General features: G+C 39.7%; 1 protein-coding gene across 1 annotated transcript in view; it reads right to left on the bottom strand.

Annotated features, from left to right (window-relative positions):
* LOC145413821 (uncharacterized) overlaps positions 1 to 16,341 on the bottom strand; it is a 514,227-nt gene that overhangs the window by 86,109 nt on the left and 411,777 nt on the right. The window contains exons 5-8 of the mRNA XM_080283483.1: positions 15,552 to 15,623; positions 9,987 to 10,129; positions 6,745 to 6,862; positions 5,714 to 5,788 (exon numbers count right to left, since the gene is read on the bottom strand). Of these exons, the coding sequence (XP_080139609.1) occupies positions 5,714 to 5,788; positions 6,745 to 6,862; positions 9,987 to 10,129; positions 15,552 to 15,623 (408 nt within the window). The remainder of the gene's footprint in view (positions 1 to 5,713; positions 5,789 to 6,744; positions 6,863 to 9,986; positions 10,130 to 15,551; positions 15,624 to 16,341) is intronic.

Genomic DNA, 16,341 nt, shown 5'->3' with positions numbered 1-16,341 from the left:
GATGGAAATACGCAGTTGGTATTGACACACCCACTCTCTGGAACACAATTAATTACCCTCTTTGTCGTCACGTCAAAACGTCATACTTCGCTCAGCAACTAGACATGACGGAAAGTGACGTGAGTGTTTTCACAATTCCCTAGTTTGTCAGTGTCTGTCTTTCTCAAATTATCTAGTTTGTCTACATATTTATACATCTATTTATCTATCTAAAGGCACTGTGTGAGATGGCCCCGACAAAGATGCTACGATATAGTCAGGGACAAATGCTCACCTACTATTCCACTGCGTCTAATTACATTTCAGGCAAGTCTGTCGCTTTCCTCCCTGACGCATCATATTCAAAACGGAGAATCATATATTGGCATAGAAACATAATTCTCAAGACTCTCAGTTCAGATATTATAATCAGTTAGGGGAAGTGAGATGCAGATATGTTCGAATATTCAACAAACATACGCCCCAAACTCTGCTTCTGTCCCTACTGGAGTTGCAACTTCCTCTCCCCAGGCCTACAGTCGAATATTTCTATTCATATCTTACCTTCCGATTATGCAGATTTTTTTTTTTTTTTTTCAACTTAACACCCAGGCTCTTATGACTCTCAGTTGAATAAATTCATCTAACATTTGCTGAAATAAATACTCTAAGTGGCCTGATTAGGAGACAAAATTTCCTTACAGGAAAATAAATTCATCCCGTACCACCCTATGTAGCATTACAAATGCAGCATCCACTCACGAACCAAACTTCCACACTTTTCCCCGCGCATCGTCAGAGCAAAGTGCTGTCAACCGCAAAGGCACGTCGTTTCACTGCATGGGACGACCAGTGAGCACGGCCCTGCAGGGGCGGTTGTTGGCCTGAGGCTGATGGGTCTGCTTGGCCAGACAGACTGGGGCTAAACAAAAACAACAAGGCACAACGATAACATAACGTATAATTTAGAATATGAGGATGGTCTCCACACAGCTATACCGGTAGTGCACAGACACAATTCTGTGATTCATACACAAAAGCAATGGATCCCCAAGTTCGTATTTCGATGGATTGACCTTTGACCCCATAAAACTCTAACAGACCTTAAAAGAAGGAAGGCAAGAAAAGTTGTCTAAGGGTATCTGCCAACGAACAATTGTGACGTGTGAAATGAGCTGGTGAAAAAAATAAATGAATGGCACCAAAGTGAAAAAGTGTTTGGAGGAAAGAAAGAAAATGCAGTATGTCTCCACACCACAACGTGGACTAAAATACTTGACAAACGTGTAAATTTAGTTGACACTTCTAGAAGATTATAAAAGTGAAACCTTCATGTTCATGTTCCCAAGTTAAATAAACTATTGCCTTTCAGAGAAGTTTCTTGCATTTTTTTTTTCCATCATCTTAGCAGACTTGAATACTGCCTGTTGATAAGTAACCACTACAATATTAGGCCTGTTCTCTTGGCTAGCCTGTGACTACGGTGGTGTAGAACTAACACGATTTTGTTGGGATTTTTGTAAAGTATGTACACAACAGGCAAGAAAACTAACGGACCGTGGTTCTTTACGTCTTAAACGTCACCATTTATGAACTACAATAACAGACGCGTTTTCCAATTATTTGGATGCTGCTCTGATTATTCAACATTTCGTAACTTGTTTGCTAATCATTTAATGTCGCCACCTGCATCATCAACATACACGATGAAATAGTTATCACCCCATGCCTCACTGTAATCAGTAGCACTGTCATCGGCCTGACGGGGTTAAACTACTAAACCGTAGGCTACCGCCACAGTCCGAGAATCCTTGCCTCTTGGAGCCAGATTACTGAAGTATTTACCACTCTAATGACTGTTAAGGTGGCGGCAACTTCACTTTACCGTAACGATGTATTCACGTTGGCAATGTCACAAGATAGTAACTAGAGTGGTGACGCCGATGAACCTGGGCCACCATCTTTACCAGTTTCCGGGATGGTAGCGCTTCTTTGGATCGCGGCCGTACGTTCTAAACAAATGAATGATACATGACAAAGTTCAGTAACAACCCATTTCAGCTCCATGATATGCTTTTGATTACATTTTATTCTCGTTAATACCATTTATCTTCACCGCAGAAATGGCCTGTAGTAGTAAAGCGGTTGATGAAAGCTATTTCTACCTCGCCTCCTTTCCCGTTTGAAGTCTCTCCAAAGCTAACAGTCCCGTGGTAACACGAACATAATGAGAAGGGGTTAAAACTCTTCGTCCTGTTCCAATATGTAAAGCACAGCGGGAGTTTTGAAATGATTTCATCCCCAAAGGTTGACTGAATGCTTTCCAGTCATGTCTTGCCACGAAGGCTAGTCATATATCCTTGAATGTACTGGACTTAAGTTGCCTAGTTTTATCCCCTACACTAAGAGGTGGGATAAGGAATTAACTTTACATTATTATTATTATTATTATTATTATTATTATTTAGTGGTTGCTGGTGGCGACCATCATCCACTCACTCAATGTAGTGCTGCCTTCTTCTTTCTTCATCTTTATCATTTTTTCTGTCTGCCTTCCTTTCTTCCAATTTCTCCCATCTCTCCTGTCACTTTTTATTACTCTTTCCATTTTCTAGTAGCTTTACACTGAGTGACAAGCCTAATGGTTTCCTGTAAGCCAGGAAATCATTTACAACGGTAGGTAACCAACCCATACGTGTTCCCTACGTGTCAACAAGTGGGTTGGCGGAAAGTTAGTGCCTTTCCCCGTAAAACAACTAACTTCAAGGGAAACGGCCACCTCTTACAAGGTTAAGGCGTCTGGCTATAGAAAGAGATTATTTTAGGTAAAAGCAGTTATATCGACTTATATTTCCACAGGAAACCCTATTGCCTGGAGGGTTTGTCAGCAACGGATACTATTATCAAGGGCAACTGTTTTAACCCAGCCTTCCGTTGCCTTGGACACCATGGAGACCCTGTTTTGTCCCCTAACCCCTTCAATCCAACAACGTATTTTAAATAAAGGATACTCCGTTCGAATCACGTATATTCGATTGAAGTTACGATGTTCTGGTCACATATGGGTATCTTTAATCTATGTTTCCATGTACGTTACGAAGTTACTAACAAAGTAACTGCAGAAACATCAGCCTTATTTAAAAAAAAAAAAAAAATGTTCATTTACTTAGGCTATACAAGGTAACATACAGGGCATATGACATGATATTTCGCCTGGGTCTTGAACTTTGGCCTATCCCGCACATACACCAATAGGCCTACAAATCTGAGGATGTATTGTATTTACTGAAGCAACAGGTGGCTTTACACTGAGTGACAAGCCAAATGGTTTCCTGTAGGCTAAGAAACCATTTACAACGCTGGGTGGTAACCATATAACCAAACCATACGTGTCAAGTGGGTTGGCGGAGGGTTAGTGCCCCTCCCCGTAAAACAAATACGGTAACTCAAAGTCAGTGGCCACCCCTTACGGGATTATGGCGTCTGGCAATAGATAGAACAAAGTAAAATATAACCCCTATCGTTTAATTACTATGTAGCTGGGTCAAACCAGTTACCCAACTAAACCGGATAAAGACTCAAGTTTAGACAAGTTACTCAGAACAATAAATATTAAGTACAGTACTTCAACCCTATAATTACGTGTATGTGTGATATCCGTTTGTTTATATGTTGCGGTGTTGCCATTTCCCTGCCACAGTCTCTCCCATGAATATCAACCGTCCACACGATAAAGTGAAACTAAACATTACAAACATCGTGCTATGTGGCTATTCCATACGTAACTACTATTTTTTTTTTCTTTTTTCACATTTTAAGAGCTGGGATTTCAAGCAGACCCCCTTCATTTTTTTTTTATTTTATTTTAAGTTGTAGCTGAGGAACAACCCAGACGCACAAGACTTGTGAAACCTCGACTTATCTGACGTCAATAGGAAACCCTCGTCACAGTTGACACTGCCTAGTATTTTCACTCAGAAATATAAGACCCAAATTTTCTTTTCTTTTAATATTCGGCAACATAGAGACATACGTAATACAAACTGCTAAAAAAAAAAAAAAAATCGTGCTGGAAAATCGGACACTGCTTCTACCATGGTCTAATGGCGAATGAACTTGTAAAGGACACACATCGATACAGCAACTTAGCCTACTAAAATACAGGGAAAGTCTCCATAAGAAACTAAAAGCTTAGGTGTACTTTCAGCAAAGATAATTTATAAAGGGGCTGTATAAAAAAAATAAAATAAAAATGGAGAAAGGAGTTTGGCAGGGGTACGGGCCCACCAAGTATATAAGTCCTGTGGTACGGGTTGCCAAAAAGGGGGAGTGGGGAAGGGGAAAAATAAAGAACGGTAATGAGGGAAGATGGAAGGAGGGAGGGGAGAAGGGCATGGAGGGGTGAAAAACGGGGAAAGAATGAAAGGGGAAAAAGTAATCACAGGTGGTGAGGGGGAGAAAGGGGAAGGAGGAGAGGATGAAAGAGAATGAAAAGGACAGGACAGGGACGAAGGAGGATAGCGTGAGGGGAGGGAAGGGGAAAATGGGGAAAGGAGAAATGGGATAGGGGAGGGGAAAGGAGAAATGGGATAGGGGAGGGAAAAGCAGCGGTAATAAGGAGGGTGCAAGGAAGGGGAGGGAAGGGATATCGGAGGATAGAGAAAACTGAAAGGAAAAAAGACGAAGGATGAAAGGGAGAGTGGATGGAGAGAAGGGGTGGAAAGAAAGTAATGGTGCTGGTGAGGGGGGACGTGAGAGGATGATGAAAAGAGGGGGGGGGGAAGAAGAACAAACTGGGAGAATAGGAGGATTTTGGGTAAAGAAGGGAAGAGGGATGGAAAGGGGAGAGGAGAATATCAAAGGACGAGGAGAGGGGTGAAGGGGGAGGGAGAGGGAGGAATAAGAAACAAAAACGGAGAAGAGTACAATGGAGTGCAAATGAATTCACACAGCAACAGACCCTTGGTCCTTCGTGGCTGTTTGTTACAGGAGTGGTTATAACTAACTAAACTATGAGTCAGAGACAAGGATAGATAAGAGGGAAGGATAAAAGGACGAAAGAGAGAGAAGGAAAGGAGAGGGGGGAGCGACAGCTGGATGAAAGGAGTAAGTAGAGGGGAAGGGAGGGGAAGGGTGAGGGGGGAAGGGTGAGAGGGCAAGAGTGGTTTGAAGCACGGCGGACTGAAAGGCTAATTAATGGGTACAGATTAAGAGATAAAGACGCTGGATAAATCTTTCTAGCACCATAATGAGGCACACTTGCGGTATACCAGATGGCGTTCTCTCTCTCTCTCTCTCTCTCTCTCTGTGTGCATCCTGTATCCCCTCCCTGTAGTCGTTCAACATGTGTACCCTGAACATGCATCCCCTCCCCTCCCGCTTATAGACACGTATTCAGTTCATTCTATCTCATTTTTCTCTCTGTAATCTTCCCTTTTTCCTCAAGCTGAAAATAATTTCAAAAGTAAACTTAATCTCTGTGCATCTCCCTTCCAGTTTAAATTCTCTCTCTCTCTCTCTCTCGTCCTAATTTTTCTTTCTTTGCAACTCCTCCTCCTCCTCTTTTAAGTTTTATCTCTCACCATCTCCATTGCTGTCCTCCACCACCTCTCTTTTTCCCCTATTGTATATATTATTATTTGAGTTATTTATTACACTTTCACCACTACCACCACAGATCCTCCTCCTCCTCCTCCTACTTTCTTCTCTTTCCTCCATGTCTCCTTTTCCTCACCTCCTCTGTCTCCTCCATTCTTCACGGACACTCCAAGGATCCTCTTCTCTTGCCTTATCTTCGGAGTCTCGGTTTCTTAGGTGGAAATATTTACAAAAATAAAATAAAATAAAACGAAAATGTAGGGAATGAATCTGTTAAATTAACACAAGAAGAAAAATCTGGGGCTGTTTAAAAGTAGGCGTATTTATGAACTGCTACAATTAATTTAAAAGGTTTTAAAACAATTAGCAAACTATATAAAACTGCTAAAATTAGTGCAAGGCTGAGATTAAAAAATACACTGGGACTCAATAAAATTAACTTCTGTAAGGAGAAAAAGTAGAGAAAAATATTCATGGCAAGCATGACCGAAACTAAGTTGTAAATAGCATGCATTATTATTTGATACGCTCTAAGCAGTAAGTATTTAATGAGGTCTTACTCTGTGCATAAACAAAAACAATTCAACTTTACAACAGAATGAAAATCTATTACACCTATAATTACTACTCTACTACATAACAAACAACGAGGGCTGGTATAACAAACAAACAGGGCTAGTGTGATTGAAATAATGTGTGTAACTAATTAGCTAAAGGTACCGTTTGGAAGTACTCTGGATGGGAGATGTGAGGTACGGATCTCTGGATTAAGTTAGATTCAGCTAAGTTAGGCTAGGTTAAGTTAGGTTTAGAATGCTAGGACTTGAGATGCAGGCTTTTTTTTTTTTTTCCCTAGAAGGAATAAATATTTGAGAGCACTTATGTTGGATGGTTAATTTCTTTTACTATTTTTAAACACACACACACACACACACACACACACACACACACACACACACACACACACACACACACACACACAAATCCACAAACGCACACATCTACACCAACATATAAAGTTGATATACATATCCGGTGCACATACACTAACACTCACACGCTCACTTACTCACTCACTCAATTTTATACAACACTTTACACAATACATATGTACTTACACAATTCTCTCTCTCTCTCTCTCTCTCTCTCCCTCCCTCCTATACTCACCAGGGGATGGGGGTCCTCTGGGGTCGTGCACCACCCTGGACCACCTTCTGGAGTGGGGCTGGAACTGCCACTTATCGGACAGCGCATACTGCTGCTCCTCGTCCTCGCTATCCTCACCCTGAACATAAGCAAAACGAAGAACACAGGAATCAGAAAAAGAATGAGAATATACGAAATGGAATACATGAAGCAGAACGCGACGCTGTACATACGAAATAAAAAAGCATGATATAGTAAATGAATCAGAAAACAAAAATTCGAACATGAATCAGAAAACACGAATTAAAAACACATCACAGCAAAAATTAGAAAACAGGAATTAAACACATGAGTCAGAACAAGAATAAGAAAACACGAATTAGAACAAAATAATGAAAACACAAATCAGGAACGGATATATAAGATAAGAAACTGACCATGTTCCTGCACGCTCTCTTCACTCTGAATACAGCCACACTATACAAACACAAGAACGCAAGTGAATGTAAAATTTTGTATAACTGAGTAAGAAAAGCATCAAACAATTAACACCATACATCACTGGAAAAAACGTACATATAAAATGGAGGAATAAAAGGACATCAGAACGCCAAACAAAATTATTAAGAACACAGATTACACAAGAATAACATTAGTTGAACTTACTCATGCTCCTCATCCTCGCTCTCCTCACCCTTGACACAATGTCATCATTTAAAACACAAGTTAGAAGAAACAGAAGGCATGAATGAGAACCATGAATAAGAAAACTCAAACTGGAACACAAGAATCGGAACACACATAAGCAGGATATGTAAATATTGTATACAGTAATGTACTCCTGCTCATCATTCCTGCCTTCAATACCCTAAATACAGGCAAGCTATCTAATACAAGATGAAACTACAAATAAAACACCTTCAGTATAATGAAATATGTGTATTAGGGCATAATAACTCTGACGCATAAAAACAATGTATCCCTGCTCCTCGTCCCTTTCTCATCACCTGAGTAGACGAGAACGAATCAGAACAATTTTATGAGAACATAGAAATGTAAGAACATAAGTACTGTACATGAAAAAATTAATAACAGGACGAAAACAGAAGACACACACAATATATATATATATATATATATATATATATATATATATATATATATATATATATATATATATATATATATATATATATATATATTCTCGTTTCGTTTTTAAAAGCTCCAACATGTTTGCATGCGTCGGCCTTGGTCACCTAATGACTGCTCTCCATGCAGCTCGATCTCTGGCAGCTTTCCCATTCAGTCCATTATCCCTACGATCACGTTCAATGACTACATCTCTGGTCTTTTTCTGTCTACCTCTCGCAACCCTACCCCTAACGTTAACACTTTTCTCTTCCTTCACCCAACTATCATCCCCCATCTCCACTTGCCCAAACCATCTCATCTACCTCTCCTCATTACAATACCAGTACACTCCAGTGAAAATGATGCAGCAATGATAAGACTATACGGCAAAAAGATAAACCAGCACACACGAATTACAACATTAATTAGTGCAAGAAACAGAATGCAGAGACATGTGCAGAAAGCTCATACTTTAATCCCTACACTAAGGTGACATTTTTTTTTGTTATAAATTTTTGTCCACCAGACGATAAAATATCAGATGGAGACTTCATTCGAACTGCAGGAGGTACATTTGACCTTCAATAACCCCTTTAATACGAGATCTTCCATGAATTTAATGAAATCGTCGGGAGGTAGTAAGAATAAACTGAAACAAGAAGCGATGCCAACAAAGCAAACCCGTCCCCGGCAGTCATTTTAGTGCTGACGTATAAACACAACAGGATATCTAGTCAAATATGTCACATATTTGGGGTAAAACGGGTGAAAACTGACTATCTTATGTCCATTTGAAATTTTAGGCCGGACCCCCCTACCGTTAACTAGGGGGTGACCCCCTTGATGTAATGAGGCATGTTATAGGATGCAGATTTGAAAGATGCACGGTTGGGTTTTGGTTTCATGTCGATATGACGAATTTGAAAGGAGTTATGGCGAAGAAAACTTTTTTTTTTTGAGGGGGGGAGGGGACCTACAGCCTAGGCCTGGGCCCAATTTGGCCCTAAATTTAATCAGGCGATCATCACCCCTGTAATTTTAGTCAAACTCGCACCAGTAGTTTACGCGGAAAGTTAACAGACAGACAGACAAACCGAGTGAAAACAATATCCGTCCTCAAGTCCCTCCGGGGCAGGGACGGATACTAAGACGTAATCGCCGTGAAGTGAATAATGCAAACATAAGGACATAAATATGCGGATAAGATTTACAACACAGGAAATACGGCACGCACGCGCATTCTTACTCTTTGTCCTCGCCTTCGTCATCCTGAATATATAAACACAAATTACAACACGCACATCAATATACAAGGTGCCTCATGAATTTATGCAGACCTTACCTAGAACATGTTGTTTTGTTCTGTGCTTTACGCTAAGAAGCTGTTCACAGCAGGGTAAGTCGATTAACCCCATCTTTAATATCTACGAACTATGAACAACGGCTGAGGGCAATTACCTTGTTCTAACTTAAAACAGGAAGTTTTAGGCAATTAAAACAAGTGCTTTAAAATACTAAAAGAAGATGACAGTGCAGATAAACAGCTAATCATATAACTCGTGAGCTACCTACAAAAGGTAATGGCCTTCAACTATGATACTATCTAGTCAACCAAGACCGCCAAATTTTTGTGTTACTAATGACACCGTAGAGCAATGGAACAAGTTCCCATGCTATTTATTAGTAGTTCTATGATTCACAGAATCAAAAACAGCTTAGAATGGTAACTGCCAATTATTGGCATTGATATCATCACTGCCATCATCCCCATCCCTAGTTTGGCCCGTTACAGGATAGATAAATGTTATCGTGTCCTTAAATTAACTATATGCTACCAATAATAAATCACTGTGCAATATATAACAAAATACCAACGATTGTAAACTCATTCTTGTAACTTTTCTCTCGTTCCTATGGTATTTCCTTCAGGTTTTTTCACCCTTCTAGGTTCTAATTATATCTTGCACAGCTGATTGCAGGAGGGTCTGAAGGATGAGGGACAGTCTTTATGCTGTTCTATCAATTCTTTGAATAGATTACCAGTGAGTCTCTTATCAAAACTAAGACTGAACTATTTCGTTGGGAACATAGGGTCTGTGTAACTGTCCCCCCCCCCTCTATCTCTCTCTCACCTTATTCTTTTTCGCTGAGTCAAGTCGTATTTTAGCACAGCGATTCAGCGCCTTGAGTCTCCTGAAAAGCGCCTGCAGGGAGTCTGAGTCCAGGAAGGAGTGGTCCCTCTCAACGCACACCAGATCCAGAGGGAACTGAAGCTCTGCAAGAACAAAAGGACAATCATCATTATCATCCCATTATTATTACACAACACCACCACCACCACCTTCATTATCATCATCATCATCATCATCATCCTAAACCCACTGACACCTAATAAACTAGGTGTGTTGTATCCTAAAGTAGTAAAGAAAAATAAAAAAGTAGAGCTAACAAAAGTGTGCCCAATAAACATTCCCCGACTGTCCAAACCATAACAAATCTCGGCTCCACGTCATAGGCAATGTTCATCCCACGTATTGTATGAACATTAACGACCTCCACTTCATGATGTCTTCCAGGTGCTGTAAAAAATACAGTAGCGTGTCCAGTAGATGGAATAAACTATGGCTTCTGCTACTGAAGAAGCGAAGTGTTAAAGGCTGGGTACGTTTCTCTCTCCATTCCTGCCACCAACAAGCGGCATTATTCCTCTTATATAACCCCTTGAAATCGGTGATGTATGTTCTATTAATTCTTTCTACAACCAGAAGATTTTATTCAATTTCGGGAGGAGTTATGTAGTGATGGACTTAAGAAAGTCTACACCTGATTTTTCTAGTTCGTCGTCCCTCCTAATATGAATAAAACAGTATGGAGATAGCAAGAATAAAAGTAAGTACATCACAGGCTTTAAGAGATTAAGAAAGATCCTGAAGACTGAATGTTGCAGTTTTCATTAACCCTTTCATTACCAAATTTCTTCCCTCTTGGCTCAATTAACAGTTTGGGAGCAGCTAGGATAAAATATAAAAACATCACTGCACTGAAGGGGCAATTAAATCTACATTAATGATTCGGCTACAGCCTTGCCAAACAGCTGTAGATAAGTAGCTCATACAGTCAGTTTCACATCGATACGATTTGTTCCAACCAGTATTAGCCTTCTCACGGTCGGACCAACTCAGCTATTATTTCCCCGTTAACGACAGACGACTTTATTCAGGTGAGAGCTACTACAGACGCCCGAATGTTAAGGTGTACCCTAATATGTTAAACAAATCGGTAAGGAAGGGGTGCTACGAAGACTGCTTAACCTAAAATACTAATCTCGGTCCGATTCTGACAATGTGACGAATCCGTTAGTTTAGTCGTAGATGTCTAGGGCCGGAGAACATCGTGCTCTGACGCGTTACGGTTCAAGTCCAGGCGGCCGGCGAGTTTTCAATAAAGTAAAACTCTGCCATAGACGAAGGGTACGATCTCTACGGCTTAAATGACCTGGACTGCAGTAGCCAAGTCTCACGCCCTCTTATGACCCGGGGCAGAAAGAGGGAATGTGGGAATAGCAGGTGTGTGAGTATAATGTGTAAGTGTGAAAGTATTATGTGAAAGTGTAAGAGTGCGAGACCATATAACCAAATTATGGCGCCTGGTGGTTTAGTTGGTAATTAAGGCGCTCTAATCGGATTGAGCCTGTGGAGGTTTATATCCAAAGGGTGCTTGGGGTTTACTGCTCACGTAACGCCATTCAGGGATGAGAGGCTGGTCACTCTCATCTTAAATGTCAGAGCCAATTTGCCTAGCCCCGGGCTCCTACGTTCCTCATGGGGAAACACAGGATTAGATGATGAATGAATGAAAAAATGAATGTTAGAGTGTGAGAGTATAAAGATGTATGTGTAAAGATGTCAGGGAGTGTAAAGTGTAAAGGTGTTAGGGAGTATAAGGTGTAGTTGGTGTACGTGTAAGGGTCTAAGGGAGTATAAGCATAAAGGTGTGAGGGAAAATAAGATTTTTGTGTAACGATGTAAGGGAGTATAAGTTGTAAATATAGAGGAGTGATGGAGTGTAAGGTAAACCCAAGGATGTACGGGAGTGTAAGGTAAGTGTAAGGGTATGAGGGAGCATAAGGTAAGGGTATTTGTGTGTAAAGTAAGGGTATGAGGGAACATAAGATAAGGTACTTTGAATGGAAGTGTAAAAGTGTTCGGTACTGTCCATGAGATGCAGTGCGGTCGAAATTATTATATATCAGGGTCTCAAACTAGCTCTTACGTACCCTATATGACCATACAATTAACCCTTTAGTTCAACGACGACTTTTTAAATCTAACAACTAAGCAGACGATTTATATTAACCAGTTTAGTTCGAGGTCAACTTTTGCCTAAAATTCCACGTACCGAACAGCTTTGGGAAAAACCTCTAGTAGTGATGAATATAAACGACGCATTTTTTCTTTTTTATTTAATTTGCTAGACGATTTCAGTCAACTTGGGAAGGATCTCCAGTAGTGAAGGGGTTAACGAAGGCTGTCTTTTAACCCTCCAGTTCCAGAATGTCTCCCCTAAGCTGAATCAAACCGTCCATTAACACCAATAATAAAGACAGTCGGATTCAAGGGGTTCTGGGAGATCAATCTTGTCCCCTGAGTGCTGAAAGTCGTCCCGAATCTAAATAAAAATTTCGCAGTAACCAAATAATAATAATAATAATAATAATAATAATAATAATACAGTAATAATAATAATAATAATAATACAGTAATAATAATAATAATAATACAGTAATAATAATAATAATAATAATACAGTAATAATAATAATAATAATAATAATACAGTAATAATAATAATAATAATATGATAAGGAGCATCGTTGTTGAAGTGACTAACTCCCTTCAGTCTGGTGTTTTTTCCTTGCTACTACCAGACGATTTTATCAAATTTAGGTAAAAATATATACATTAGTAACGAGAGGGTTAATGATGGTTACATCAAAAGTCTTCAGCTCGAAGTCTCTCGGCAGATTAATAAAATGGTCTGGCGGTAACAATAATGGAATTTTAAAAAAACATCGTCGAAGCGAATAGAGTAAAAAAAAAAATAACCAACAACTCCAATAACAAACATGAAAAAAAAAAAAAAAGTTCCAACATCTCGATTTACAAGTCAGTTTCTGCTCTACTTCAGAAGAACAGCAAACTTGCCTGTCGCACAACGGTAATCTTGTATATGTGAGCTGGTAAAAACAGTGCAACAATGACTGCAGGTTACGGTATACCACAAAACATACTTCAACGTTTATTTGTCCACCTCTCTACAGTATACTTACGGTATATATCTACCTATACATCCATCCATCCAACTGTTTATAATCTATTTATCATCTTTTAATGTACAAAAGTATATACTATACATTTCTATCCATTACTTAATTGTTACATACTGCAAAAGTGGCGAGAGGGTAAGGATAAGCACATGGCATTTCCTTCAGTATGATAACATCGTGCTACTTCAGACGACTTTACTCAGCGCATGAAAGTCCTCTCGTAGTGAAAGAGTCAGGTGTCTAAGATGTACCATTAATCTCTTCATTACGATGACTTTTGGGGAGTCACCGTTAACCTTTCAATATGATTATTTTTTTCGGTGTCACCATTAACCTTTTAAATATGATGACTTTTGGGGGTCACTGTTGATCTCTTCAATATGATGACGCGTTTGGGAGTCATCATTAACCTTTTCTTTACGATGACTTTTGGGGAGAGACCATTAACCTTTTCACTACGATGACTTTTGGGGAGCGTCACCATTAACTTTTTCACTACAATGACTTTTTTGGGAGTCACCATTAATCCAGTGACTACAGAAGGTTTTCCCTAAAGCTGGTTAAAATCATCTGGCGCCAACCCTAACATGGCATCTAAAACACTAGTTGAGCTATCGCAGTTAATATTTATCCCTTCAATCCAATGACGTACCGTACTTTGCGTTTTTTTTCCTTGCTATCACCTGACGATATCATTTAGCTTAGGAGAGACTTTTCCAACTGGAGATGAGACGTAGCCTTTACTAACCCTTCTGCTACGAAAAGAACGCTAGTAAGTTCAATAAAAACAACTGTCAAAAGCAATGAACTAATAAAGAAAATGCAATACGCCACTGAACTGAAGAGAATAAAATGAAAAGTTGCAAGACAACCAAAACATTACATCCACCGCATTATTACCGTATGTGAAACCAATAACAGCTTTGTACTGCATCCCCTTTGTGTGCGCGAAAACTTTAACCTCAATTACGAGCCAAAAAACGTGCAATATCTCGGTTCTTGTCAGTCTCATCTACGGTCGATTGGAACATACAGTTGTGAACTCCCATTTAGGTTGCTTATTCAGGTTTCATGCCAGTAGAACAGGAAAAAAAAATTGTAGGACTGTATTCTTGTGGGCTTAGTAGGCTCATTAGCACCTTTTTCTCAGTATTAAAATATTCTTTCTACCTGTCAACGTTTAGTTATGAGGTATACGTATATCGCGATACGTACTTACAAAAAGCATGCAACATAATATTCACGTGCTATTGGCAGGAACAAGACTGACAAAAACACTAGAAAACCTCCATTAAGCCCATGGGAATTCTGTCCAAAGAAACGTGCTCAATTGTAAAGCGTGAAAAAAAAAGGAGGGGGGGATCTACAGTAGCCTCCCGAGTGGAGTAACGTAAATCAAGAAAATACATGAAAATGACCCACGATCACACAACTACATGAAATTCTGATCCTATCAAAATTAGTGGTAACCAAGTTGTCAGTGTTTCTACCTACGAAGCTCTCGACCCGTTAACGTCAGGGTTCAAAATGCTGATGCAGACAGCTGGTGCCACACCATTTTGCGCCTTAGTAAGCAGAACGAGTGCCTTGATCAGCACCTAAGGGAGATAACTGTGGAAACCTAAATGATATAAAGGCCATGTCTCTCAGCAAGAAGGTATATAACCCATTACAGGTTTAAAGGCCTAAGTTTTGGAGATGAGCACCGCGGCTAAGAGTTTCACGGCGTGTGCCCCAACTTTACCTTACTTTATAATGATTACATCCAGAAAAAAAAAAAGTGAAAATATGACTTTAAAAAAGCGTAAAATTAATGAGCTAGAAAAAAAGAAGTGGCCAATAAAATATGAAAGACCTGAACATGGCAAAAAGTACACACACACACACACACACACACACACACACACAATGAAAGAAATATAAATGTTGGGCGGACTTGGATCCGAGAGGTTATATAATACACAAGGTTATACAAAAGACAATAAAAATCAGTATGAAACGTCTAAAGAAGTAAAGTGACAGGTAGAACTTACCAGGTGTATTTTAAATATATAAAAAAATAATGCATGGAAATTTTGAATAATCTATAGCCAAAGACAAGACGCATACCAGAACAGGTAAAGCATAAAAACTAACCCCTTCAATACGACGGCGTCTCTTAACAGTTTATTTTAGACGCTAACAAATTATTTTCTTCAGCTTAGGAGAGATATCTGGTACTCAGGGGGATTAATGAAGGGTTTATCTAACCCCACCAGTTAGAAAAGTCTATCCCAATATAACTAACATCGCCTGGAGCTTGCGAGGGTAAATAATAATAATAATAATAATAATAATAGTGTGAAAATGATAGTAACAGTACTAATACTTACTCTCGTACATCTGCGCATACTGAGGGAAGCCTGCCGCCCTGAGCCACTTGCACGCCTCCAACGCCTCCAATTCTGTGGGGGAAGAGACAGAAACATTACCGATATATACTTGCTTCACCACATCCCCTCCCAGCTGCTATGAATGTTTTGTTGCCGTATTCTCGCTTACTCTATTCTTTATTACTACCTCTCGTGGCGGATACAGGCATATATGAGCTATATCAACAATACTTGTCACTTGTGTGTGTGTGTGTGTGTGTGTGTGTTAATATACGTAATTGTAAATTTTCTACCCATTTTTTTCACTGTGCTATCTTCCATCCTGATCGCTCCTTTTGCACTTTATTAGTCTGATGTAATATTATAGTCGCTGTTTTCAACTTGGCTACAGGAAGTTCCACATTGCATAAGTTACCCTTACGAACTCAGCTTACTATCTCGTTTTCTCTCATGCGACTTCTGTCCCTATGAATTTACTGAATCCGGGGAACGCGAGATTGTATCAATAACAGTACACATTACAATAATTAAGAATAGAAAAATGACTGAAAAATTAATCTAAACCTGTAAATTCAGCATGTTTATCATGGCAAATAAACAATGCCAAGACAAAACTGTCCCATAACTTTTTACTCCCTACCCTTCAGCATGCCACTGCCTAATACACTTTAGGTTCATAGTGTACGAGTGTAGTTTGCAATGGCGATGGAGGGTGAGGTGGTCGGTTAAGTGTCACTCTGCACTCCGCCCCCGCCCCCCGCCGCCATACAACACCACCCCAACACGCCAT

Source organism: Coenobita brevimanus, chromosome 97, assembly GCF_032717465.1.
Source record: "Coenobita brevimanus isolate Jiangsu-jjx chromosome 97, ASM3271746v2, whole genome shotgun sequence".
Lineage (NCBI taxonomy): Eukaryota > Metazoa > Arthropoda > Malacostraca > Decapoda > Coenobitidae > Coenobita > Coenobita brevimanus.
Note: the sequence above shows the minus strand (reverse complement) of the source record. Positions and strands in the feature narration are given on the sequence as shown.